The sequence below is a fragment of the Thermomyces lanuginosus genome (genome assembly GCF_041956635.1).
Source record: "Thermomyces lanuginosus strain ATCC 200065 unplaced genomic scaffold VTN49scaffold_40, whole genome shotgun sequence".
Classification (NCBI taxonomy): domain Eukaryota; kingdom Fungi; phylum Ascomycota; class Eurotiomycetes; order Eurotiales; family Trichocomaceae; genus Thermomyces; species Thermomyces lanuginosus.
In genome coordinates this window covers 582,146-606,476 of record NW_027192374.1, presented here as the reverse complement: position 1 = coordinate 606,476, position 24,331 = coordinate 582,146, and the positions used below count along the sequence as shown (strand labels likewise).

Below are 24,331 nucleotides of genomic sequence, written 5' to 3'. Positions count from 1 at the left end.
GAAGAAAATCACAGATTCAACGCGCTTCATCCTGCGCCGCAGTCCATAAGTGACTCGTAGATGCCGGCATCCATCCGAGAGTATTCTTCCATCTTCTTGCTCCAGGCAGAAATCGATAAATCACAATAACATAGTAGAAAATCCAGGAGATACGAGGAATATTCGCCCCGCTATGAGCACATTCTTCGTTTGAGTTTGAAGAGGCGCGTTCGCAGCCAGGTTAGGAATCGGATCCATGCGTTGTTGGCTGGGTTCGCGCTGTGCGGTTTCTTGACGGGAGTATATTCTTCCTCTTCCTCCTCGAAGTTGTTGTGATCGTTATGATGTTGCTCCCGCGTGCCAGACGACGGTGGGGTATTGGGGATCTCTTGCGGCCACGAGACGATCGGCTCTGGCGTCGGCGTGGCGCGCGTTGTTGATGGGGAGATGGCGTCCGCTGAATTATCTGCGCTGTGCTGCCTGGATCGACGCCGGCGGTTCTCACGGTCTTGGGATTTGCGGCGCTGCTTCTCCAGTTTCAGCGCTTTGGCCGCCTCTTTCTCTTCAAACGCCCGTCGGGCCGCGTTTACTGTCGCGGCATGCGACGCGGCATCCACAACCGTTGGCCGGTTTGACTTCCGGCGGAGGCGTAACGAATCGAGGTCTGTGATGGAGCGTCGCCCCGACGTAACCGTTGATGACTCACTGGTGAACAACTTAAAGTCACTCCGTGAGAGCTCCTCAGAGAACCGAACGGTGGTATCACCGCTGCGTGTGAACGAGAGGCTGTTTGCATCTGGGCTCGCGGCGATGGTCGAGTCTTCCAGATCTTGCGAGTTGGTGCCCTCGAGATAGCTCTCCTCGACCGAGTTGCTCAACGAGTGCGTTACCGACGGTGCAAACGGCCGGGGAGTCTGACGCTTCGGGTGCACGTAATACTGCCCCCCAGGACGATGGTATGTCGAGGTTGTCGAAGTCGACGTCGTGTAGGCGGTTGACGCATCGCTGATGGATCGGTGGTGAGGGCCCGACACAACGCGGTCGCAGAAACGTGTGTCGCGTTCGGGGTTGGTGAAGATGCCAAGGCCCTCGTACTCGAGCGACGACCGCGACAGGTCGATCGACAGCGAGGACCGGTCATCTCGTGACCGGCCCTTGAGCAGCGGCTTGATCGGTACCGACACTTTGGCGCTCGTCCGCCGCGACTTCTTGGGATGAAGAAAGAGATCGGGCGCCGCAGCTACGTCCCAGGTCGACGACTTGGACCCGTCGATCGAGTGCCGCCCGGGCGCTCTCCTGGTGAGATCGGGGGTCGACGTCCCCGAACAGGAGCCCTCCCGCAGGGAGAGGTTGGATGGCGAGGCGTGGACATACATTCCGAGTGGCTAGATGGCGGGGACGCGGGAAAAAGGGGGTGAGGGAGCGAGAGGGCGAGGGTTATGACGGGAGAGCCACACGCGAGAGGAACAAGAGGCCGCTGTCCATCGTCTGTTTGGGAGAAGTCGAGCAGCGAACACCGATAAGGGAGGGAGGGAGGAAACAGGAGCGTGGAGGGGGGGTTCAGGGATTTCGTATTAAAAGCAGAGAGTCTTAACGTTGCCCCGGAGGCTTCAGTTGGACCCCATCAGATGGGAGGCTATGCGAGGCCTAGATTTAGTCCGTCTCAAGACGTGAACGCGAGTTTAAACCGGCCGGAATCGTCGGATGTTGGATCCCTCTGGTCCGCGACCCAGGTCGATGGCTCTTGCCACTCACTTTATTGCCCCTGGCGATGTCCGAGCGACGAGTTTAAATGTCTCGTGCGGATTCAATAGTTGCTGATCCTCAGACTCAAAAATGAATCTTAAATCTTCACCGTGCTTCGGGCCTGGGGCACTCCGTATCCTCCGTACAAAAAGGCGGTATCAGTATTTGTAATACCGCCTTTCCCCCGTATGAAACCCCCCTTATCGGGCGGAATGAAACCTGCCCGGTATCGTACTGACAATTACAATACCAACCTAATCACGCGGCCCTCTCATTCGCGGTTTCCACAATCATGTGATCAAGGGAAAAATGCACACTTGTTCCCTCTGCCCTCCCAGAGTCACCCCTGGTTCAGTGACATCTCATCACCTCACGTGGAGGAAAACCACGACCCAGGGCTCGGTCTTTTGGAGGTTACATCGCGGTCTGGATTGCTCTACTCCGCTATTTCATAGCGTTGTCGTCAAGTCTCATCCAGTCCCGCCAGCGGGGTAGCTTTTTGCTTGGCTACTTTCACCGCCACTTCATCTATTACGGCGCACCGCAGAGCCACAAGTGCTTCTGAGTACGGGAGACCACACGACCTCAAACAGCTTCGGACAATCAGCCGGTGATAACCGCTTATCAGTTCAATCAGAGACAGGTGAACAAGGCCCGCGGGGCCATTGCCCACCATGGTGTACGACTGGGAAGGGAAGCGGGACATCTGCTATCAGATGTACATTGTGGATAAGAAGGCGCTGGAGGAGATTATGGAATACATGAAAAACACCTACCAGTTTGCGCCGAGGTACGGGATCGGAAGAGCGGAGAACGTGATAGCTTCACCAAGCTAACTAAGCTTCGCGGGGCAGTAAACGAGCTTTCCAAACTCAATTCAAGCGCTGGGGTTTCCCCTCAAAGCAGAATCCCGCTCACAAAAATCCCGCTCTTGTTGCTCGAGTTAAGGAACTGTGGGAACGAAATGTCAGCCAGCGGGAGATGCTCCGCATCCTCAATGAGGAGGGCTTCAACATCAAGGAGCGCGAGCTGATGCGCGTTCGCGCCAAGAATCGCTGGTTGCTACGCGTCCCCAATGGCATGAAATCGCAGACCACGGCGCAACCGTCGCAGGAGCAGCAGGGCGTAGAGGATGGCCTGTTGGCCTTGCAAAATGAACTGTACAATGGAAACAATGCGCTTCCCGATCAACCTAGCACCCAGCCATCGTCGTCGCCGACTGTCCCTCCGGAGATTCTCGCCAAACGCAAAGAGCGGTTGGAGCGATTGCGAATAGAGAGTGAAGAACGCTGGGCTGCTCGAAAGCGACGACGGCGAACGCGGGGCTGGGCCGGGCTGCCGGCAGATCCTCCGGGGCCTCCTCGATTCCCGTCGGAGACGACGATAGACGAGAGTAAGCAATATCTGCAACTAGATAATGCGATGTACAAACAAATCCGTGACCAATTCCAACGGATATGCGAGGAAATGGGCTTGATCAAGAAGACGGTCGCAGGTCCAGAGCGATGGCAGGCAGCGAAGGAGAGACTGATTCGAGAATCGCCGCATCTTAGCGCTCTCTTTGCGAACAATGACAGCAATCCTCGCGATCCCAACCAGCGGGACGCGAAAGCGCTGGCCCTTGACATTGTCTGCACCGACGTGACGAAACGAATGCGCACGCTGGAGCGAAGAATGACGATTGCAGAGGCCAAGAATGCGCTTGGTATTAATCCGGAAGAAAGCCGCCAGATCCGCAATGCTTTTTACAACACCCTCAAGGCCGCCCATTTCACTAGCAAGCTGGAGGCCGGGGATGAACAATGGCAAGAGCTCAAGGAGCGATGGATTCAGGGCTCCGAACTTTTGCAGCGCATCCTGGCCCCAGGACCGGCAGATCCAGAGCACGCTACGAAACTTCGGGCGCTTGAGGTGCTCTGTCGGGACGTCATGAAACGACTACGAGATGACCAATCGAAACGTAACCCAGAACGGAAACGAGCCACCTCGCAGCGGACCACCGAGCAACCCAGGCCGCCGGCAGCCGCGCCGCTGGCCAACACATACAGCCAGGGAATGACTAACGGGATCAGCAACGGAATCAGCACTTTGGCCTCGCAGGCGTTGGCCAGTGCTCCGGTGGCGACTGGCGACCTTGGAGACATCCAAATCGACCCGTCGCTCCTCCAGGCTGCCAACAACACCTCGTTTGACCCGGGGCAGGCCTTTGGATATGAAGAGCCGCTCTTCACCAGCCCGCCCGTGCCGGTCTATATCCGTGTCAGCCCTCGCAGCGCCATTCACGCCAACTCCAAGACGTGGGTTGAAAAGCTGACCTCCATTACGGTCGCGGAGCTGCGGCAGCTCGTGACCGCCCGGTATCCGGATTCCACCGTGACCCGGATCGAGGGTGTCGAAAAGGAAGAAAATGGCAAGGAAGTATCCTTTGTCATTGACGAGGATCACGAGTTGGATGCATATTTGACACATATGCAGGGCAAAAAGGCCTCTTTTGTCGTGCGGTTGAACCCGCTCCAATAGATCATGCTGTACTAGTACATATTCCCTATCAACGCCGTACGCCTGTAATATAGACCCAACGACCATCGAATCTATCGTCATCCATAGGATGAATACCCATCCAGGCACTTTACATCTGAGCCTTAGCACGCTCCCGCTCCGCGGGGTTGTATCTAGAGTACGTTGTCAGCATCCCGCCCGAACAACCATCGCCAACACCAAAGCACATACCGCAGCAGCTTCTCGATCAGGTCGACATGAGTCATGATCATTCTTCGGCAGCAGTAGCGCTTGCAGCCGAGCTGGTCCATCGCATCACTAAAACCATCACAGAAACCCCCGTCAATGATCGATCTCCGAGAAGCATCCGTCATCGCGGCACGCTTACCCATCCGGAACGCCCTCATCAAGCAGCTGCAGGTAGCGCTCCCACATATCACCAACCACCTAAACAACAATTAGTCGTTTCCTGTCATCGGTTCAAACCCGGGGATTCAAGTCGCACCTTTCCGCAGGAGAAACACCGGATTGGAATGATCATTTTGACAGGTGGATGACTCTTGACACCGCTTCTCCGAGGCTTATCTCCGCACGCGGCCAGAAATGATACCAGATCGAGCCAAAGAAATTCAAAGCTTGCTGCGACGAGCTCGAAAAGGAACCCTACTCTGCCGTCAGAGTGGTTCAGTTTTTCAAAGGTTATCTGGATCTCGCGCTATACCATATCGGGACTAGCGCGTTGATAACGGCCCGCAGCCTCGACATTTTGATTTTTCTTGCAGAGAAAAACTTCAAGAGCTCCCCAAGATCGGACTTTGGGCGCTTCAATTTTCGCGGTTTCGCCCTATTGATTATCGCCCTGGATCATGGCGCCCGTGCCAGATCGTCCGTCTCGGTCGTCGAAAAGATCACGGACGCGCGATGCCGCCGCCGATGGTTTGACACCGGAGAGACAGAAGCGTCTCAAAGTTTCGCAAGAGGAAAACGCGGAAAATGCAGACAGTAATATGCTGACTCCGACCCCGGATACGGCGCCAATCGCGGCCGAAAAGGCTGTAGACGAGACGGCGCCGCAATGGTCACTGCATCACGTCTTTAGTGGTCGCTTCGGCGACACCGAGCCGCTGCTCTCGGCGGATGAGAAGTGAGTCTGCGGTGACTATGAATCCCTGAAGGGATAGGAGGCTAATGTCGGGTTAAGTTACTTGTTCTTGACGCTGGGTGGCACAGTTCAGGTCTTTTCCATGTCGACGCAGCGGCCGGTTCGGCGCCTTCAATTAAAGGGCTCGGCGTACGTTACCGGCTTGAGACTGTCGCCGTCGTCGCCGACAAATCTCTACGTGCTGACCTCCGCCGGCGATCTGATTCAATGGGACTGGGAGTCAGATAAGGAAATCGCCAGCTGGGCCAAATTTCGGAAAGTGCAGTCATTCGAGGTTGTGAAGAAGGGATCGCCGAAAAAAGATGAAGACGAGGAAGAAGAGGAGGAGGAGGAACGCGTAGAAATTTTCTATCTGCAGGAGAAGAAGGAAGGCCGCAGGGCCATTGCGGTCAGTGCGTTGGAAAAGTCTTCGTCAGAACGTCCTGACCAGACCGTTCTACTGGATACGGCAAGACCCTTGACCCATTTGCGGGTCCTCTCCAGTGGCCGGTCTGTAGTCGCCTGCAGCAGTTCTCATCTGCTCGTTGGAACCCGAAACTCGAGCGATAGTTTTGAGTACACATGGCGGGAGGTTCAAGTGCCCGTGAGAATCACGGCGTTGGATGTCCGTCAACCGACTCCTTTGGCAGCCGTTGACTTGGCTATTGGAGAGTCGAACGGCTCAATACTGGTCTACCAGGACATAGTCAATGCGTTGTCTAGAAACGAAAAAGCGTCCGATGCTGAAAAACAAGGTCTCCCGCTCCTTCGTAAACTACATTGGCATCGAGAAGCCGTCGGCACATTACGATGGACAAGAGATGGTGCGTTTTCATTTTCTGGGAACGGAGTGGATGGACGTCGCTAATCTACGCCAGGAAACTATATCATCTCTGGAGGCAAGGAATCCGTCCTCGTCTTCTGGCAGCTGGATACCGGTCGCAAGAACTTCTTGCCCCATTTCCCATCTGCCATCCGTGAGTTGGTAATCTCTCCTACTGGCAGGCTGTATGTTTGCCGGCTGGCGGACAATTCCACCATTGTCTTGTCCGCCGCCGAGCTGCGGCCCATCGCCACGATCAATGGTTTGCAATTACCGTCATCGACGCCAAAACAAGGTCGTACAGCTGAATCTGGGGCCATTGCCGGGCTCTCGGTCCCGGCCATATTCCATCCGCAGAAGCCGGAACACCTGCTGGTCGCTATTCCGGCGCGCGGAGACGACTCAGAGGACAATGTCTCGATGCTCCAGACATTTAATGTCCAGACTGGGTCGCACATTTCGCGCCAATCGCTTACCCGGACAAACATCACAGTGCTTAACAAGGGCCCAGAAGGGACAGTCATCACGACGCCCAACATTCAACATCTCGACATAAGCGAGGATGGCAAATGGCTGGCTACGGTCGAGCGATGGCAGCCGCATAGAGCGGATGTCGATGCGCTTAACAGGACGTCTCTGCACGAGACCTCCAACAGTCACGGCCATGCGGAAATCTTTCTCAAATTCTGGACCTGGAACGACTCGACCATGCTCTGGGAGCTGGCAACGCGAATTGACACCCCTCACTTCCGGGCCGCCATCTCTGCCTCCGGTCCCGCCGAGGTCCTGTGCCTCGCATCGCGACCCGGTAGGCACGAGTTTGCCACATTTGGTGCCGACGGGGTCCTGCGAATCTGGCAGGTCGTTGCACGGTATCCCAGTTCGGCGAAGAAGAATAAACAAGTCCAGCGCGGACGCATGGAGCATACGTGGAAGTGCCAGACGGTCATGGATTTGGCTGGCAATGCTGGACTCGAGAGCGACACCGCCGGGGCGTTATCCGTTGCATCCATGTGCTATTCTGGGGATGGCTCCGTTCTGGCCATTTGTGTCAGAGATGCGGTTCACCTCATCGACGCCCATCGATGGGCCCTCCACGCGACGCGCAGCGGCATCTCTTCGGGAGACGCCTTCTCTGTGAAATTTCTCGGCCGTTTCGTGGTCGTCGTTTCGAAGCAATCAATAACGCTCTGGGACGTTGTTGACGACGTCGTCCAACCGATTTCCCCATCTCAATCCAGTCCTGACAGCGGCGACAACGATGGTGATGACGATTCTGCCGCTCCAAACGACGATAACATCCTCCTCGCTGTGAACCCCACCACGGATACCTTCGCCGTAGCAACCCAGCGCGCGGCCAAGAGCAACAAGTCTAACAAATCTAAATCCAAGGCGCACCGCAAGGCAAAGACTTGGGCCGTTTCCGTCTACAGCCGACTACAATCATCAACTTCGGGACCCGTCTTCAAAGCCACTCTGGGCGCCGCCCCGCGGGCTCTGCTCGCGGACCCGTCGAGAGGCGACTACGTGGTCCTCGACGCCGAGGCAAACGTCAAACGGCTAATGAGCGCCGCCGCCGTTGGGGCGCACAGCGAGGACGGTGTGCAGTCCGTGACCATTTCAGCCGATGTCGCGGAGCAGCTCCAGGCCGGTCTGCAGCGGATGTTTGGCTCGATCGTCGCCGGAAAATCGACGACGACGACGGTCAATGACGAGGACGCGGCGCATGGTGGAAGCGGCAAGTCACGAATCGACGCGATTTTCGATCGCGTGCCGGCGTACGCGCTACCTCCGGTGGATGCGCTATTTGGGGATGTGGTCAAGTCTCTCGTTATGGCGTCGTGAGGGGTCAGTACATGAACAGTAAATCAAATCCGGTCGATGATGGTGGGTTTGGAGTTTGTTTCTGGTCGCATGCTACATTGTACATAGAGTAAAGGCATTCATTGCCAATGGCATTTTTCTGTTGTCGGTTCAGTTGAAACTATATCGCCGATCGAGAATGATTTATCGTAGAAAACTTTCTCCCGTAGCCATTGATGCATGCATGCCAGCCCGATGCGATTAACTCATGCGGATTTCGCCCGTCGCGGCTGACTCGATAGCTCGATTAGTTTGCTTGTCCTGGCAACTACAGCGTCAATGCATATGCATATCGATATTCTTCGTATTCAAAGTGCGCCGATCAACTTAAACTGTTCAAGAAACGATCGGATCAATCATCAACAACCACCACCATGGCCATGGGAGCTTTGACAGCTTAAACCTTAACAAGCAACAAATCTGCAAGCCCAGCTTTCCCGACCGTTCCGTTACTCGTTGCAGATACTTATGTCGACTAAAGTTGGCCGCAACCGCCGGCGTTGGGGGCCCAGTCTTTTTTAGTGGCGCTTAGTAGAGCGCAGACGTTCGTCCGCGCTCCAATGGAGACGGCGCGGCACTGGCCGCAGCCAGCCCAACAGCCTGGTTCCAACCTTCCACTCAATTCCCGAGTCCCGACCGCCAACGAGAGGCTCCATTGAACCCATGCATGCTGGTCACACCATGCCACTTCCCGGCGCCTAAAGCGACGGCCGTTATGGGCTTCTGGGCGCCCCCTCCCCCGTCGTAATCTAATCCCTCCCCTCTCGGCTTCTCGTCCCATGGGCCCCTCTTCGTTGCTTTTTTTTTTTTCCATTATCGTTTCTTTTACCCTCTCGATTAGGTCAAAAGGCGCGTTTGTGTCTCCTCTTTCCGTCTGTTTCGTTTCGTCCAAACGTGGACTCGATTGCCGGAACCTTGGCCAAACGCGGCGCTGCTGCATGAACCTGGGACTAGAGCTGCCGAGAGCCTGGGCTAATTGATCCTGGGTTAATTAGTCCAGAATCACGACACAGGGATGAACTGGCTGGGAGAGCGACGATAACTTGGTAGGCTCAGAGTTCGTCCATCTTCGCGCATCTATCAGGAAGCCCCTCGTCGCTTTTCGCTTCCCTTCTCCTCTCTTGAAGGTGCCCTACGGTATTGATAATAAGATCAAGGCATTGCTGCTCGGCGCCGGCGCGAAGCGATCCTTGCTCGCGTTCTGGCGTCCAATGCTACCACCCCTGGTCTGGTCGCTGACAGTGCGTGTCCTTCTAGAGACCAGGTGAAGTCGCATTACTTTCCCGATCCCAGATAGTTATCGCAAGTCTCTCTCGCCGAGGAGCGGATAGACACGGGAGACATCTCGCCTCTGTGTTTGCGGCGAGGTCCATGTCCTACTGCCTCTGCTGTTCTCTCTTCCCGGCCCGGACTGGCTTCGTCCATCCCCGGATTCGAGGTCCATCGCCAACATGATCGCTCTCAAATCCCCGGTGCCCGTCTCTCCAAACAAGCTTGCATCTATTCATCAATATCATGACTCCGTCCCGACTGTATCTACCGATACCTCTTCAAAGTACAGCCTCTCCCCTCCGAGTAGCCTCCTACATCCGCTGACGACCAAACGATTCAGTATGGAGAACGCGTCCGAGACAGACTCGAACGTTCAATCCAGTGTTTCCTCTGAGGCTCAATTCCATACTCCCACTATGAACGGCAGTACGCCGGACAAGACAAGTCCAAAGAAATCCTCCCAGGGCAATCACCCGGAACTGAGTGTAGGTCCAGCGATGTCTACAAGTGATCTCGACCCAGCTCTGACGGGATCCCAGATACGTATATCCGATACTGCTTTTCTGGGCTTTCGCCCCCGATCGGACGAGGATGACCCGCCGCAGTCGGTCATCCATGCGCCCCCCGGGTTTGGGGAATTTGTAAGAAATCAATGCTTCTATACTCGAACAAAGTCTCTAATCTGTCGCCTAGAAGCCAGCCAGTTCACCAGCACCCGCGCCCGCGCCCGAGAAGAGAGGGAGCCCAGCGCCCAAAAGCGCGACTGCGAAGAACTCCCCCGTCGAGGCGGAGAAAGATGCGACAAAGGTACCATTCTGCTTGAAATTAACACCTGAATCATGCTGATAGTGGATATGGAAACCCAATGGCGACCCAACATCAACACCGCCTTTGACGACCACAATTCCTCCCGCCAGGGGCGGTTTGGAGCGGCCCACCCCTCAGGCACAGACCTGGAAGGAGTCTGGGGAACGGCCAAACAGTCTGGAAGGTGCGGGCGTATGATATTTCATTACTAGGATTTCAGGCTGATTCTGCTAAGGCATTCCCGAAGGAACTGGGCATGCTGAAACCGAGGATGAAAACCGCGTGTTCCCGGCCAGCCAGACGAACAGCGACCTCGATGCTTTGCGCAACGCTCTCGCTGAGTGCTGGACACTGTGCAACACGCTGGCGAACCTTAGCAATAGCCATCGCGAACGTCTGTTTCATGGCAACCCCAGAGGTGATAAGCAGCAGATGGCGTGGCAATCATGCTGGAAGCTGTGCCAGAAGCTGTACTACAGCCAGGAAGACGAGACCGGTTCACAGATTCTGCCAACGCTCGACTTGTGTCGGGATTTTTGTCAAGCGCTTTTCGAAGTGCGGGTGCGGGAAAACGAGATGTCAGACTCGGTCCTGCGAGTGAGCTTTGAGCTCAATAATCATCTATACAACATCTCCGACCGCAGCCTTCCGGATGCATTCCGAGAGAGGACGCTGGACTTTTACATCACTCTGTGCCACCGGCTCATGAAGCAGCGCATGCATCTGGCCGAGGAGGCCGACTCGCTGCTGTACGCCTGCTGGTCGCTCGCCGAGATGCTGTTCAGCATCCGCCAGAACCGACGTGAGGGCCGAAACCCAGACGAGGAACTGCTGGGCTCGGCAATCCAAGCATGCTGGGAGCTCTGTGACTTGTTCCGTGAAGGCTGGACGCAGATCCGGCCCGACCGCGGTACACCTCGGCCGAGCCAGACCACATTCACGCAGGCATTTCACCAAGCGAGTCAGACTGCTAGTGCCCGCACCACCACAGATGACAACACCAGCGGCCAGAGAAACCCCGAAACACCTACGACGATCTTCGAGGACTCGACCACCGCCTCGCCGGACGAAGCCTCGGTTCCAAACATCCTGGTTCTGGGTCACGCACATGGCCAGCAACAAGGAGGCAGCAAATCTTCCGGGACGGGTAGACTGTCGTCGACTGCGTCTAACCGTTCCCGCTCGTCCGAACGCACCTCATCGACGCACACCGTCACTACCCCTTCCGAGGACCCGAACCTTCGCTGTCTCAAGTTGCTCATTACCAAGGCGGCCCTCAACAGTGGCTACCACCGCGACTCGAATCAGAACTTGGCGTCCTTTGCCAAGTCCCTACCACCGGACTCCTTTGGCTCTTTACCATGGCAAATGAATCTCCTGGACGAGTACAAGAAGCTCGTCTCGTCCGACCCGGCCTTCCGCGTCATTGGCCCTCCGGGCCGTGCAGGAGCTCTCGAAGTAGCACGCGCTGTGTCGATGATGGTTCAGAGTGGGCAGTTCACATGGCTCCGGGATCTATATCGGCTAGTGTTTGGGTTTCATCTTGATGCGGCGGCACGCAGTAATGTTGTTATTCAGACATGATTTTCCTTTGTCGGGAGTTATTCAGGACCTCTGAACTTTCTTGTTGCATTGTACCACAGTTTTTGCATGTGAAATGAACAGGGATTAATCGAAACAGCTGCCTGATATGAATACTAGCTATGTCCATTCATCGTCATCGGTCGTCGCTGTGTCTTGCTGGACGACCTCTTCATGAAATTCATATTTCGGAGCCCGACTCAGAGACTCTTGAGTGTTGAGCTTGTGTGGCGGTTTTAGCTCGACAGCTGTCAAAACGTATTCTTTACTGTCATCCATCGGCGGACGCAATACCGACAGAATGCCGTTTCCTGGCGTTGGAGCAGGGAACGCCAATCCTGCGGCGACTGCAAATACCAAGTCGAAGTTCAGGGGTCACCCAGAAGTCATCGGGGTGTTGGGAGCCTCCAACCGCCGACTTCTCTGCTCATCAGTTGATGCAGAGGGAGGCCATAATACCATTTGCAACGCCAGCAAGTTATAGACCGCGCGTTGCTTTATCTCTCTAAGTACTCCTTAGGCAATGTAAGTTATATCTTCAAGGTCCGGGAACGTTTGGGATCCTAACGTCTCCAACTGAGAATAGTAGTCATTGTTGATGCATAACAGTGGCGAGCATTCTTAACATGTTGAATTTTGACAATTCCGCTTAAATCCCATTTGAGATTTCCCGTAAGACTGCGGTTCGATAATGATCCAGGTGTCCTTAACAACTTTTGGGCTCATATGGCACAAGAATGGGCCATATTTGGCTCTGAGATAGTAGAGTGATTGAAAAAGATTCGAAAATGCTGAAAACAGGACATTATTTATATCTTCATCGACGGAAGGTGCTGTTTCTGTTTCTGGAAGGCACGCTATCGTGCCTTCATTTCCACCCGTCTATCTTGCTGTACCTTCTTTGCTTCTTTGCGGATACTTCTTCTGAACCCTGCTATATATAACGCGCATTATCCTTACTACCTGCTTCAGTTCGGTCATTCATGCCTAGCACTGGTCTAGGGCATATCAGGTCATGTGACGCCAAATGTAAGGTACGCGATGATAAAAAAGCCCCCCTTCCTGATCGATGTTACTGTTCCTGGACATCAGATCAGGCCTGAACATGCAGTCCAATCAGTCCATTTGTTTGCCACACCCCTGACCTCGCTTGATTAGTTATCACCTCACCATGACGGGCTGCCGACGCCCTCCCCGACGAACCCCGACGAAGAATCGGTAATTGGTACCTTGCCACACGAGAACAGCCGAAACCGGAACCGGGGACTTGGCCCTAGGGGCCATTCGGCAAGCCTTCCTGCAGCGAGACTGCGAGGGTCGCTCGCTCGGATGGAGTTCATCCACGTGGGTGATTGCATGGACCGAGGAGCCATGGGGGCAATCGTGCACGGAGCAGTTACCTACTCCGTGAGAATACTCCATAATGTCTCTCGTACGAGCACTTCATACTCCGCAAGTTGTTGGCCCCCAGTTCTGATCTACTTCAATTGCTCAAGATTCTCGCTCTAATTGGCGCTGGTCCCTTGATCTCTGTCTGACAACAGATGTTCCAACCTAAGTAACTCCGTCGCTGCATAGATTTTGCATCGCAGTCCGTATACCCGTTATCTCGCGTAGGCTGATGCTTACAAGATGGACCCTGTTCATTAAGACTGAGAATCGACGTCATGATCTTAACCTAATCGGGAGATTGATGACAAGTTCCTCGGAATGGCGTCTCCAGGGTGCAGATCTGTGGGGAGCCCGCAGCCAATGTCTGATTTGAATTGCCATTTTCTTGAAAGCTTGACCAATTAATCCAATGAAAATCATGTGGAGAAGCGGAGATTAACGAAAAACTTTTCGAATTTTCGATCCATAGCAAAGTATATCCACTTGTCGTATTTGGAAATTTCTTTACGTGTTAGGGCTTGCGATGGGTTCGACCCTGAATCTTTCTCCAATTTTTCCCTTGCCTCTCTGTCATCTCTTCGAATGACATTCCGCCCTGGAGATCACCTTCGCGCTAGAGTTTCGTAGGATAGGCTACCAATCCCATGGATGCAACTTCATATGGCCATGGCGGGTTCTCTGATCGGTTGTCTGTACTAGTTGGTTCCACTATGGTCATCCTGGAAATGCAAAAGATGCATGTCATCTCCGAGCGATATAAGAGAGAGAGGTCTCCTGCCTTGACTTCTGACCTCCGAACCCACTGCATATCTTTATTCTCAGCACTAGTCTTTGCGGCTGGATTATCGCATCTATTGAGCGACCTGGCTGGTCCGGCGTTCGATCATCATGTCCGCTCCCACCTATGCCGGCTTGTCCGGCAAGAAACTGCTGTGGGCAGTATCCTCAGTTGCGACCACCGGCTTTCTTCTTTTCGGCTATGACCGTATGTAGCCTTCCCGGCATGATCGCCCTGATCGTCCAGGAGCTGACTGAGGCATGATCCAGAGGGTATCATGAGCGGAATCATCAGCGCGGAACCGTTCAATAAAGTCTTTCCCGAGACCAAGGATGATTCGACGATGCAGGGTTTGGTGACGGCTATTTACGAAATCGGCATGTTCCTCCATCTGCTTGCAATCAATATTCCAATTTGCAAAGGAATTGGTGATTGACGTCCGCAGGCTGTCTTATGGGCGCCGCCCTGATTCTTTGGTGCGGTGACATGCTGGGCCGGCGGCGGTCCATCATGCTCGGTGCCACTGTCATGATCATTGGTGTCATCATTCAGGTGACGGCATTCCCTGGCTCCGGGCCATTGGCACAATTCATTGTCGGCCGGGTGGTCACTGGAATCGGCAACGGTATCAACACATCGACGATTCCCACGTATCAGGCCGAGTGCTCGCCTACAGCCAACCGTGGTCTCCTCATTTGCATTGAGGGCGCCATGATCGCGTTCGGCACGCTCATCGCGTATTGGATCGACTACGGTGCCTCGTATGGCCCCGACGACCTCACCTGGCGATTCCCAATTGCGTTCCAGATCTTGTTTGGTCTGATCATCATCGTCGGCATGTACGTCTTGCCCGACTCGCCACGGTGGCTTTTTGTGCGCGAGCACTACGAGCAGGGCGAGAAGGTCGTTGCCGCGCTGTTCGGCAAGGAGATTCAGCACCATGATGTCCAGATGCAAAAGACAGTCATTCTGGACTCGATCCGAGCGTATGTTACCAAAACTCACGCGAAAATCAAAATAACCATTGCTGACGATGACACTAGCTCCGGACAATCTGGCTCCAGCAAGACTCCCATCTCTGCCGTTTTCACCGGTGGCAAGACACAGCACCTGCGGCGCATGCTTTTGGGAGCATCCTCGCAATTCATGCAGCAGGTTGGTGGCTGCAACGCCGTCATCTACTACTTCCCAATCCTTTTCGAGCACTCGATCAAAGAGACACACAACATGTCGATGCTGCTGGGCGGCGTCAACATGATCGTATACTCGATCTTCGCGACCCTATCGTGGTTCCTGGTCGAACGCGTCGGACGGCGTAAGCTCTTCCTCTACGGCACTGTGGGCCAGTGCCTGTCGATGGTGCTCACCTTCGCCTGCCTGATCCCCGGTACCCGCAACACCGCCAAGGGCGCTGCCGTCGGCCTGTTCACGTACATTGCCAGCTTCGGCGCCACCTGGCTGCCCCTGCCTTGGCTGTACCCGGCGGAGATCAACCCGCTGCGCACCCGAGCGCGTGCCAACGCCATCTCCACCTGCTCCAACTGGCTGTTCAACTTTGTCATCGTCATGATCACCCCGGTCATGATCGATAACATCGGATGGGGTACCTACCTGTTCTTCGCCGTCGTCAATGCTTGCTTCTTGCCCATCATTTACTTCTTCTACCCCGAGACTGCCGGCCGTTCCCTCGAGGAGATCGACATCATCTTCGCAAAAGGTTACACAGAGAACATCAACTACGTCACCGCAGCGAAGCAGCTGCCGAAGCTGTCCGACGAGGAGGTCGAGCAGGCCGCCATCCAGTACGGCTTCGCCGGCCCGGATGCCGCCGAGAAGCAGGCGTCCAGCAGCGCCAGCGCAAGCGATGCCGAAGAGGCCGTGGGCGCTGTGAGCAAACACGAATAAAAAGTTGGCGTTCAGTCAGTTTCAGTTAGAGCATTTGTTTCTGTGACTTTCCTTTTCATGATGCATGTTCTATAGACCGGGTTGGGGTTTTCATGCATGTTGCGGGTATAGATAGGTAGTGAATGCAATAGACTTGCGAACATGACGCAGCGAGCTGATGTATAGCCTGTTCCATTCAGTGGCAAGTGTTTAATAACAGTTCATTCTGTAGCCAGATGGATGCTCCTCTGATTTTGGTGGCGATGTTCGATTTCCTACTGCCGTCCCCTCGATTTTACGAGCATGAACCTAATGATAACCCAGCAATGTCTGCTGCGGACTGCCTTCGGGCTAGATTTTACCTTCCTCCCTCGGCCACCCTAAGCCAATCACCTCGAAACCTCAATCACTACCTTTCCAAAATGCGAGCCACTCTCTAGATATTTCAACGCCTCCTTCGCCTGCTCAAACGCAAAAACCTTACAAATCACAGGACGGATTTCGTGCTTCTCCACGAAGCGGATCAACTCCTCGAACCTATCTGTGGGGCCATTCAGAATGCCCTGCAGGGTGAGGGCTTTACTGATCGCAAGAACATTGATATTAAGCTGCTGCTGTTCCACCGACTGCGACTTTCCCGACGTGTAGCCGATGCAATTGATCAGCCCGCCATACGCAGCACAGCAGAAGCTCTTGGGCAGCGTCTTCTCCCCGCCAGTCTCAAGGATGATATCCGCACCGTGCCCGCTAGTTAGGTCGAGCACGGCGCGGTCCCAGTCGGGAGTCGTGCGGTAGTTGATGGTGAAGTCGGCGCCGAGTTCGTTTTTGGCTCGGGCGAGTTTGTCGTCCGATGAGGAGGTGATGATTACTACCTCATCTTGTCAGCACTCTGACGCTGTGAAACGGAGTGAATGAGGTTATGTACCCTTTGCACCAGCCGCCTTTGCCAGCAACAACCCGGCAATACTTACCCCGCCAGTCCCCTGGAGCAGAACATATTTATCGGGGTTCAGCGGCTCGCGCCCATTCAATGCCATCCACGCAGTGACGTACGCGATTGGCAGCGTGCATGCTTCTTGGTCCGACAGCGCTGCGGGCGCAGGTACGAGTTCATGCTCCTTGAAGACGCGGTGCGTTGCCAACACCCCGTCCCGTGGCAGCCCCAGGCCACTGGCTAGTGCCTCCTCGCGGATCGGCCCGCTACGGTGCTCCGGGAGGAAGGTTGAGAGGACCCGGTCCCCGACCGTCCATCGCGTGACATCGGTGCCGACCTGCTCGATCACTCCGCACATGTCCGAGCAGGGTACGATGGCAGCGGCTCCTCCGCTGCCGGTCACCGAACGGTGGTGGGTGTATTCGCCGCGGATAACTGAGCAACCCTTTAGCATCAAACATAGTCCAATTAAAATGTGTCTACTCAATGGGTCTTTCTGGGCAATGTTGGGAAGCTAGGAAAGCTTACCTTCGGCATCCCGGTAATTAAGCGACACAGCTTTGATCCGTACCAGAACCTCACCCGGCCCTGGAGCCGACCGTGGTACCTCGACTTTTTGGAGGTTGTCGATGCCGTCGAGACGGGTGGTGTACTGCTGGATTGTGCTGCTCATTTTCCGAACTGTTAAGGGACGAACGTGTCTCGATGGAAAAAGTCGTAGGACTCGTAGGATACAGGATTATAGGATGATGTCAATTTCCGGATAAATCTGTAGAATTGTGGAGCCGACGACAATACTGGTCAACATCGTAAGGAATCCTATCTCATCGTCACTGGTGGCTTGCCGACCAAGAGAGAGGCTATTATTGGCAAATGCCATGAGCTGAAGCCGTCCGATTCGACGCTCTACTACTGTATGGATCTGATTGACAACTACGATTGATCGGACCCGGTATGATCATGGATTTACCAAACCACATTCAACGCATACATTGCGTACATTCTGCCATTTTATCATCCATAAAAAACCAGACCGATAGTTGGTTTAAACCGACTCGAGAACCCGCTCCTTGAACTCCCGTTCCACCTTGTGACCCTTGTCATCCGTCGACGACTCTCCGTGCAGAGCCAGCAGGGCACCCAGGTCGAACTTGGGTTGCTTCAGAAGCTTGACCTTGCGGATGTGAACCTACCAGAGTTAGCCTATTGCAGATACCAACGTAATTTGTAAGATAAAACGCACATTCTGGAGAGGGTAGATGCCCTGGGTCGCCTTCTCAATCTCGCGGCCAATAACCTCCGGGATCAGCTTGGTGGTCAGCTGCGTGAGCGTGCAGCTGGAGGCCTCGCGCTGCATGATCTCGGTCATCTTCTTGCGGATAGCGCGGATCTGGGAGGAGCGCGCGTAGGTGGTCTTGCGGATCTGGTTCGGGCGGCGCTTGGTGAAGGCAATGGCGAACAGGCGGATGAGGTAGTCGTCAGTCGTCTTGACGGTGACGTTGGCCTCAATCAGCGTCTGCCACTTGCGCACCAGCGAGCGCAGCTTGTCCGACGTGAAGTCCAGGCCGTGGAAGTTGGTCAAGCAGTTCTTGCCCTGCACCTCATCGACACGGAGCTTGATCTTGCGGAACGCATGGTCCTCGTCGTTCTGGAGGTCCGCGAGCGACACCTCGAAGATTCGGCCCTTCAGGGAGTCATTGGCGTTCTTCAGACCGGCCGTTCGGTTGACCAGAGTTTTCCCGACACTTGTTTTCGTGTTAGTTTTCGTCTCCTCATCGTTTGTTCCGTTGGACAAGGGCAGAAGGCATACTCTCGGATCTGGAAGGTGGAAGGAGCCTGTTCAACGATATTAGATTAGAGTAATCCAATTGAATTCCTCCAGAACAAATCCAGCCGTACCTTGACATTGTACTCGTCCTTCCGCGAGAAGGGATCCACGGTCCTCTTCTTCACGCCCTTCTTACCCTTGGACAACCGCTTGTTTCTGACGGAGTCAGCGTCAATCCGATTGCGCGCACATAACCGAAGCGGCACGAAAATGTCTTACTTTCCAACAGCCATGGTTGCGACTCGAGTCTATCTATACCGTAGACAGACGGGGGACCGTAGAGTTGGAGTGGGCGAATTCGAGTCGAAACGGTTGATGGTCGTCGCTCGGAGTCGCTTCGGGAAGCGCAAAAAATCGCACACAACAGGGCTAAGCGAGGTCTCCGCCCTAAGATTACATAAGAATTCATTCTTGGCACAATCAATTATTCCGTTTTAGATTTAGCTTAGAACTCGAAACACGTGAATATTGATTACGTAATCGTCGTCTGCTACTCTCCATTTACTCGAGAACGCCATAGATCGGAATCAGACAGGCGCATTTTGAGATCCAGTTAATATCGTTCAGGCGATGTTGCCTTAGTGCATACTTTCCCGACGAGAAGTGTGCATTCGTAACTGATAAATACTCCGTCTGATCTGACAACAAAGGACTAGAAGTCAACATTCGCCATGGTAAGTCACACTGCGTGCAATCTACAAGCCCTATTGTAGTGGCTGATATCGCTGCAGGGTAAACGAAAGAAGAGCACCAGATCAATCAAGCCGAAGAAACAGGTAGGCAGACACTGTTGTGCTGTACGTCGAGATTTCTTGCTAAGCGTGCCGACAGAAAGAAGGCCTTCCGACATCCTTTGCTTGTCTCTTTTGTAACCATGAGAACTCTGTGATAGTAAAGTTGGATAAGAAAGTGGGAGTTGGAAATTTATCCTGCAAAGTGTGCGGACAACGATTTCAGACTGGTATCAATTGTGAGTGTGCTCCTTCTGAGTCACGCTACATAAAGCTTGCTGACGTCGACCGCAGACTTGTCCGCCGCCGTCGACGTTTATTCGGATTGGGTCGATGCTTGCGATGCAGTCGCCAAAACTACGGCCAGTAAATACGAGCAAGGAGAGCGCAATACGTCCGGCGGGCCGGCGGCGGATGATAACCGAGAAGCAAATGCTGGTTATGATGACGAGTTTGAATAAATACGGGTTCCTGAACACCGCAATATCGACATAATGTCATAACACGTGGTATCATCTAGTATAGGTTATGGTCGGGCTGTGGCGTTTGTCTATTCAAAGCTGCGGGCGTTAGTGTTGCCATTTGGAGTTTTGCTTGAAATGCAGTTGAGATGCACTCGAGTAGTACTCACTGCTTCATGCCATGCACGGGGTTCACAAGGTGTAGAACCGATCACCAAAATCGCCGAGTCCGGGAACCACGAATCTGAACATGTTAGCACGACGACGATTCAGATTTTGCACTGTCAGGCGTACTTCTTCTCATCGAGACCCTGGTCAATGAATGCTGTAACCACCCGTAGCTTGGGGAAGCGCTCAGCGAAATCGGCAACGCCGTTTGGACTGGCAATGAGGTTCAGGAAGAGAATCCGCTCTTCAGGCACCCCCTTGGACTTGAGGATCTCAACCGCCAACGTCGCCGAGCCCCCTGTTGTTCCCATCAGCCGGGTGATAACCCACACAGCTCCTGCTCCACCATACCTGTGGCGAACATTGGGTCCAGAAGAAGAACCCAGCGCTGGGCGATATCCTTTGGCAGCTTCTCATAGAACAACTTCGGCTTGCACGTCTCTTCGTCCCTCTGGATGAGCAGCTTCCCTATCCGCACCGAACGGCAGCAATCTCGTAGTCCTTGTTCCATGGCCTCGCCCGCTCGCATGATCGAGACACCGCAGATCTTGCCCTGGAACTTCACCCCCAAATATTGTCTCCCGACAGGCGTCGTCACAGTCTGCTCGACCACTGGCAGGTGGTTCAAGCCCTCCTCAACCAGGAGCCGAATGATGCGATTCGAGTAAAAGATGAAGTCGGCACGACCCGTTCTTTGATCTCGAATCATTCTGGCCGGGGAGAAATAAGTCAGCGAGCTCAGCTTTCAGTGGCGGGGTCCGATAATGCACAGATTGGCTCACGTTAGCAAGGCGATCAGTTGCGGTGTCTGCGGTAGGACATGGACGTTCTCATAAGGGACTTCTTTGGACACCGTTGCCCGCGGCTTCTCCCAGTCTGGCCGATAGATTGGGCCAACACCCTGGGCTGGCGAGGGAACATGATCTTCGGAGGAGGCCATAGTTAATACAAGCGTAGCATGCAATTGTTAATGGGTTGTGCGTGTGTGGAGGTTGTAGTGGAAAAATGGGGAGCTTAGGCCTTCTTGTGCGGCGGAGAGGAGAATGGACGTTCAAATGATCTCCGTTCTGTACACAGCTTCAAGAAACATATAACCTCAAGTCTATCAACATCATTGAAGGGGTATTTATCAGAGAATTTGGCGCATTGATAACCTTCAACACTGATAATTACGATATTGATACGACGGTAAATATCCCGGCTCTGGTCGCGATCCTGGCCCCGCTAGCCAACGACTAGCTGCATAGCCTCCGGATTGTCAGGGATTGAAGGGTCCTGGAATGATTTCTCTTTAGTCTGACTCTCTGATCCAATCCCAGAGCGCGTGGTTGATCCAACGAAATCACATGCTCTGCCTGTGCTCCATGTTTGATCTGATTCATGCGTGCAAAACACAACGACAGTCTGTCTCACAACGAGGATCGATTCGCAAACTCACCATGACTACCCTATCCTGATTGCTACATTCTCGGTCTTGAGTGATTGTTGGTAGCAGCGCATCAATTCCAGGAATGCTGCCCCCATTACGCACGATTCTCCTCCAAGTGCAGCGGCGGAACCGTCATCCTGATCGATCATGGAGTGGAATGCGCCCGATCGCCGGCGCAAGCTAGTGACATATGGGAAGTCAAGGGCGCGGCGGGTTCCAGCGCCTGGAAGGAGTCATAGTCTTTTCAGTCCCAGCTATGGCTCAGAGGAACCTGCGCGATCGCCCCCTCCCACGCGACCAAAAACCCAATCGCCTTCCAGCGATGCTCCGAGCCCCCGGAGTATCAAGGCTTCGAACGAGAGTCACGACATAGTAAAGTCGCCGAAGCGTCGCAAGACGGCTGTTGATGAGCCCGACACCCATGAGCTTCCTGTCCGTCGTACGCGCCCAGCTCGCCAGCGTCAATTGGCCCCTCAATTGGAAGGCTGTAAGAGATTCGCCGTCAGAGTTTGTATTCTATGTGATCGCTGACTGTCCCGAAGCTGATACACCCGATGTTGCTGTTGCGATGGAGTCAGATTCATGCGCCATCGAGGTTGTCGTCCCTAATCAGAATCGCAAACCTACTCGGACAGAAGAGTTTACATCTTCTCGTCCCTGTACTCCCGAGCCCGTGCCCGATGTCCCCGTTTTGCATCGCGAACCAAGTTCTCAGCGCAAAAGACTAGTAGATCTTTTGGGAGATGACAACGTGGATGAGAAGGATTCTGTGGAGGATGGGCACCATCACCAACCATCGTCCAGCGATGTCGAGTCCGCGAGTTCTCCATCAACCGTTCGGGGGCATGATCTCTGTAGGTCTGGACAGGAGGTACCGCATGAGAAGGGGGACGTGTCGCAGGCCTTGACGACGCCCCGTTCGGCCTTGAGAGTTACTTATGCGCGGCAGCGGTCATTTCTTTCCAATGATGTAGACAGTCTGGAACCGTTGACTGCGGAGAGCATCAACCGACGGCTTGATTTTGCGGCAGAACGGCCCAGTTTGGTGCTTGACACGGAGGAAGATGATCTCAATACAGGCACTGTTAGAAGTATACACGAACTACGACGAGCCGGCGCAAATGCGCGCTTTCAAGGCATTGTTGATTCGATTTTTGAGGACATTGAAGACTCTGGCGGTACAGCGTCTGCTCGAAGAAGCGCACTCATTCATCTATGCGAAAAGCTAACAGAAGATGATTACGCACGACGCTTCCTGCAGACAAACGGCGTAGATCGCCTGGCAAACTGCGTTACGGAGCGTCTGGACGATATGGCCGCTTATCTTGCTATCTGTGCATACGTCTTGGTGCTGGGCCACCAACCTCTGCCGACAAGCGTCTATGCGATCTTCTGGCCGAGGATTGTGAAAGTTGTATCTTCTTTGGTGGCCTTAGATGCGGACATTGCGAAGCTCGTCCCGCAGCGACGGTTCGGACTCTCCAAAGCGAATCAAGCTGCTGTGCGTGATATATCTTTGCGGGTTGGAGAGTCACAACCCCTGGCAGGGCAGGCACTGAGCAAGATTTCGCCACAGCGGGTTGTGCTGCGCGCTGTACAGTTAACTGTCCAAAAAGTGACAGAAAGGGACATTGTCGAAGCATTCCCAGACAGTGCTGTGTCGCAGCTGGTGAACTTGTTGCTGAAGCATTCGGCACACGTCACCGACCTCGAACCATCCTCGTACGAGATGGTGATTCTGGATTCTGTCTTTTCGATATTGGAGGCGGTCACGACTGTGTCGAGAGCGTTGGGGCGTCAGCACCAACAAGCTCTCAAACCCCTCTCAGAGACCAGCCATCTGCTCTCTTCCCTCAGCCAGGCAAACGAGGAACCGTTTGCGCACCTGCTTGTTCTACTTCTCAAAGTGATTCTCAACGTTACCAACAACAATCCGTATCTCTGCGATAATTTTGCAACTCCAGAGCTCATTCAAGCATTGACCGATATCGTGTTGTCCAACTTCCGAATATCCTCGGGCGAGTTTATTGAAGAAACGAATCACACCTTGGATATTGTGATTCTGTGCCTCGGAGGCCTAATCAATCTGACGGAGGAAAGCGAGCGCGCGCGCCAAGTGATTCTTCATCACAAAGATGACTCGCGCACTCTGCTGGAGAAGCTTCTGGACTTGTTTTCCACAGGTTTTGACAATATATCCGAGGTAGGCTGCCCTTACAGCTAACTCATGTGATTTTCATTGACCAACGCCACCCTTCGTAGGCGCACTCCGTGGTCCAAACTCATTCGAATGTCGCTTTTGGATATCTATCCATCCTCCTCTGCACAGCCAGTCTCGATGCCGAGGTTCGGGCGTTTACGGCCGGCTCGCTGGAGGGCCAGGGGTTGACCAAGATCTTGGCAACGGTCGACGAGTTCCTGCATTATCACCGCAAGGTCGACGAAGAGTTACAGCATTCCCAAGCAATGACAGAGTTTACGACGCGACTACAGGGCATAGTGAATCAAATCCGGGCGATGTGATGTTCTCGAACGTGATAGACTTGTGTTTTTATACCTATACCATGACTTGACGATTGTTGTATTGTATGACGCATCATGATTCCGTGCATGAAAATGTGAAAATCAACAACGAACACATCGCAAGCAGCCAGTATATTCTTATTCAGCACCGCATATTGTTTCTCATTTCATGGGCGCAAGTCGACCCACATGCAACTGGACTCTCGCCATCATCAACTGGTCTCGGTCGCGTAAATTGATTTACCAAATCGGGTTATTCATACAGAAATCGGTCTCCTCCTGCACGCGCATATTGCTTGGCCCTTTTTGCCGCTTCCATTAGATTAATGATCGTCTGGTGGCTCCCATCGGCGATGTGTTCAGCTCCAGTGTCTCGGATCGAGACCGTCTTAGAACCAAGTATTAAGGGAAGATCAATATTTTAGTTTTTTGCTTTTTCCTTTCCGCCGCCGCTGGGCTGGCAACCAAGTCTCCAGGAACCTTCACACTTCC

The 24,331-nt window shown here is 53.9% G+C and overlaps 12 protein-coding genes across 12 annotated transcripts; 6 read left to right on the top strand and 6 right to left on the bottom strand.

Moving 5' to 3' along the window:
• Positions 1-170: 170 nt before the first annotated feature.
• Positions 171-1,355, bottom strand: VTN49DRAFT_6196 (uncharacterized protein; the record flags this gene model as incomplete). The annotated part of the gene is made up of 1 exon (XM_069414337.1): positions 171-1,355. The coding sequence occupies one exon, from the start codon at positions 1,353-1,355 to the stop codon at positions 171-173; it is 1,185 nt and encodes a 394-aa protein (XP_069265594.1).
• A 1,044-nt stretch (positions 1,356-2,399) lies between these two features.
• Positions 2,400-4,245, top strand: VTN49DRAFT_6195 (uncharacterized protein; the record flags this gene model as incomplete). The annotated part of the gene is made up of 2 exons (XM_069414336.1): positions 2,400-2,515; positions 2,580-4,245. The coding sequence occupies 2 exons, from the start codon at positions 2,400-2,402 to the stop codon at positions 4,243-4,245; spliced, it is 1,782 nt and encodes a 593-aa protein (XP_069265593.1).
• Positions 4,246-4,354: 109 nt separating this feature from the next.
• Positions 4,355-4,765, bottom strand: VTN49DRAFT_6194 (uncharacterized protein; the record flags this gene model as incomplete). Its single annotated transcript, XM_069414335.1, has 4 exons — positions 4,355-4,397; positions 4,456-4,542; positions 4,613-4,671; positions 4,730-4,765. The coding sequence occupies 4 exons, from the start codon at positions 4,763-4,765 to the stop codon at positions 4,355-4,357; spliced, it is 225 nt and encodes a 74-aa protein (XP_069265592.1).
• Positions 4,766-5,090: 325 nt separating this feature from the next.
• VTN49DRAFT_6193 (uncharacterized protein) lies at positions 5,091-8,033 on the top strand (the record flags this gene model as incomplete). The annotated part of the gene is made up of 3 exons (XM_069414334.1): positions 5,091-5,368; positions 5,426-6,189; positions 6,244-8,033. The coding sequence occupies 3 exons, from the start codon at positions 5,091-5,093 to the stop codon at positions 8,031-8,033; spliced, it is 2,832 nt and encodes a 943-aa protein (XP_069265591.1).
• A 578-nt stretch (positions 8,034-8,611) lies between these two features.
• On the top strand, positions 8,612-11,714 carry VTN49DRAFT_6192 (uncharacterized protein; the record flags this gene model as incomplete). Its single annotated transcript, XM_069414333.1, has 8 exons — positions 8,612-8,654; positions 9,102-9,292; positions 9,383-9,606; positions 9,664-9,808; positions 9,863-9,964; positions 10,017-10,130; positions 10,173-10,314; positions 10,366-11,714. 8 exons carry the CDS (start codon positions 8,612-8,614, stop codon positions 11,712-11,714), a joined length of 2,310 nt encoding a protein of 769 aa, XP_069265590.1.
• A 1,005-nt stretch (positions 11,715-12,719) lies between these two features.
• On the bottom strand, positions 12,720-13,084 carry VTN49DRAFT_6191 (uncharacterized protein; the record flags this gene model as incomplete). The annotated part of the gene is made up of 2 exons (XM_069414332.1): positions 12,720-12,792; positions 12,882-13,084. 2 exons carry the CDS (start codon positions 13,082-13,084, stop codon positions 12,720-12,722), a joined length of 276 nt encoding a protein of 91 aa, XP_069265589.1.
• Positions 13,085-13,991: 907 nt separating this feature from the next.
• On the top strand, positions 13,992-15,786 carry VTN49DRAFT_6190 (uncharacterized protein; the record flags this gene model as incomplete). The annotated part of the gene is made up of 4 exons (XM_069414331.1): positions 13,992-14,088; positions 14,151-14,231; positions 14,327-14,867; positions 14,925-15,786. 4 exons carry the CDS (start codon positions 13,992-13,994, stop codon positions 15,784-15,786), a joined length of 1,581 nt encoding a protein of 526 aa, XP_069265588.1.
• Positions 15,787-16,154: 368 nt separating this feature from the next.
• On the bottom strand, positions 16,155-17,372 carry VTN49DRAFT_6189 (uncharacterized protein; the record flags this gene model as incomplete). Its single annotated transcript, XM_069414329.1, has 3 exons — positions 16,155-16,633; positions 16,691-17,134; positions 17,228-17,372. The coding sequence occupies 3 exons, from the start codon at positions 17,370-17,372 to the stop codon at positions 16,155-16,157; spliced, it is 1,068 nt and encodes a 355-aa protein (XP_069265587.1).
• Positions 17,373-17,744: 372 nt separating this feature from the next.
• Positions 17,745-18,760, bottom strand: VTN49DRAFT_6188 (40S ribosomal protein eS1; the record flags this gene model as incomplete). Its single annotated transcript, XM_069414328.1, has 5 exons — positions 17,745-17,888; positions 17,943-18,444; positions 18,510-18,535; positions 18,599-18,683; positions 18,747-18,760. 5 exons carry the CDS (start codon positions 18,758-18,760, stop codon positions 17,745-17,747), a joined length of 771 nt encoding a protein of 256 aa, XP_069265586.1.
• Positions 18,761-19,198: 438 nt separating this feature from the next.
• VTN49DRAFT_6187 (uncharacterized protein) lies at positions 19,199-19,719 on the top strand (the record flags this gene model as incomplete). The annotated part of the gene is made up of 4 exons (XM_069414327.1): positions 19,199-19,201; positions 19,259-19,303; positions 19,485-19,497; positions 19,553-19,719. 4 exons carry the CDS (start codon positions 19,199-19,201, stop codon positions 19,717-19,719), a joined length of 228 nt encoding a protein of 75 aa, XP_069265585.1.
• Positions 19,720-19,911: 192 nt separating this feature from the next.
• On the bottom strand, positions 19,912-20,827 carry VTN49DRAFT_6186 (uncharacterized protein; the record flags this gene model as incomplete). The annotated part of the gene is made up of 4 exons (XM_069414326.1): positions 19,912-19,963; positions 20,014-20,185; positions 20,239-20,597; positions 20,670-20,827. The coding sequence occupies 4 exons, from the start codon at positions 20,825-20,827 to the stop codon at positions 19,912-19,914; spliced, it is 741 nt and encodes a 246-aa protein (XP_069265584.1).
• A 636-nt stretch (positions 20,828-21,463) lies between these two features.
• Positions 21,464-23,839, top strand: VTN49DRAFT_6185 (uncharacterized protein; the record flags this gene model as incomplete). The annotated part of the gene is made up of 3 exons (XM_069414325.1): positions 21,464-21,803; positions 21,859-23,519; positions 23,579-23,839. 3 exons carry the CDS (start codon positions 21,464-21,466, stop codon positions 23,837-23,839), a joined length of 2,262 nt encoding a protein of 753 aa, XP_069265583.1.
• Between the last annotated feature and the right edge of the window lie 492 nt (positions 23,840-24,331).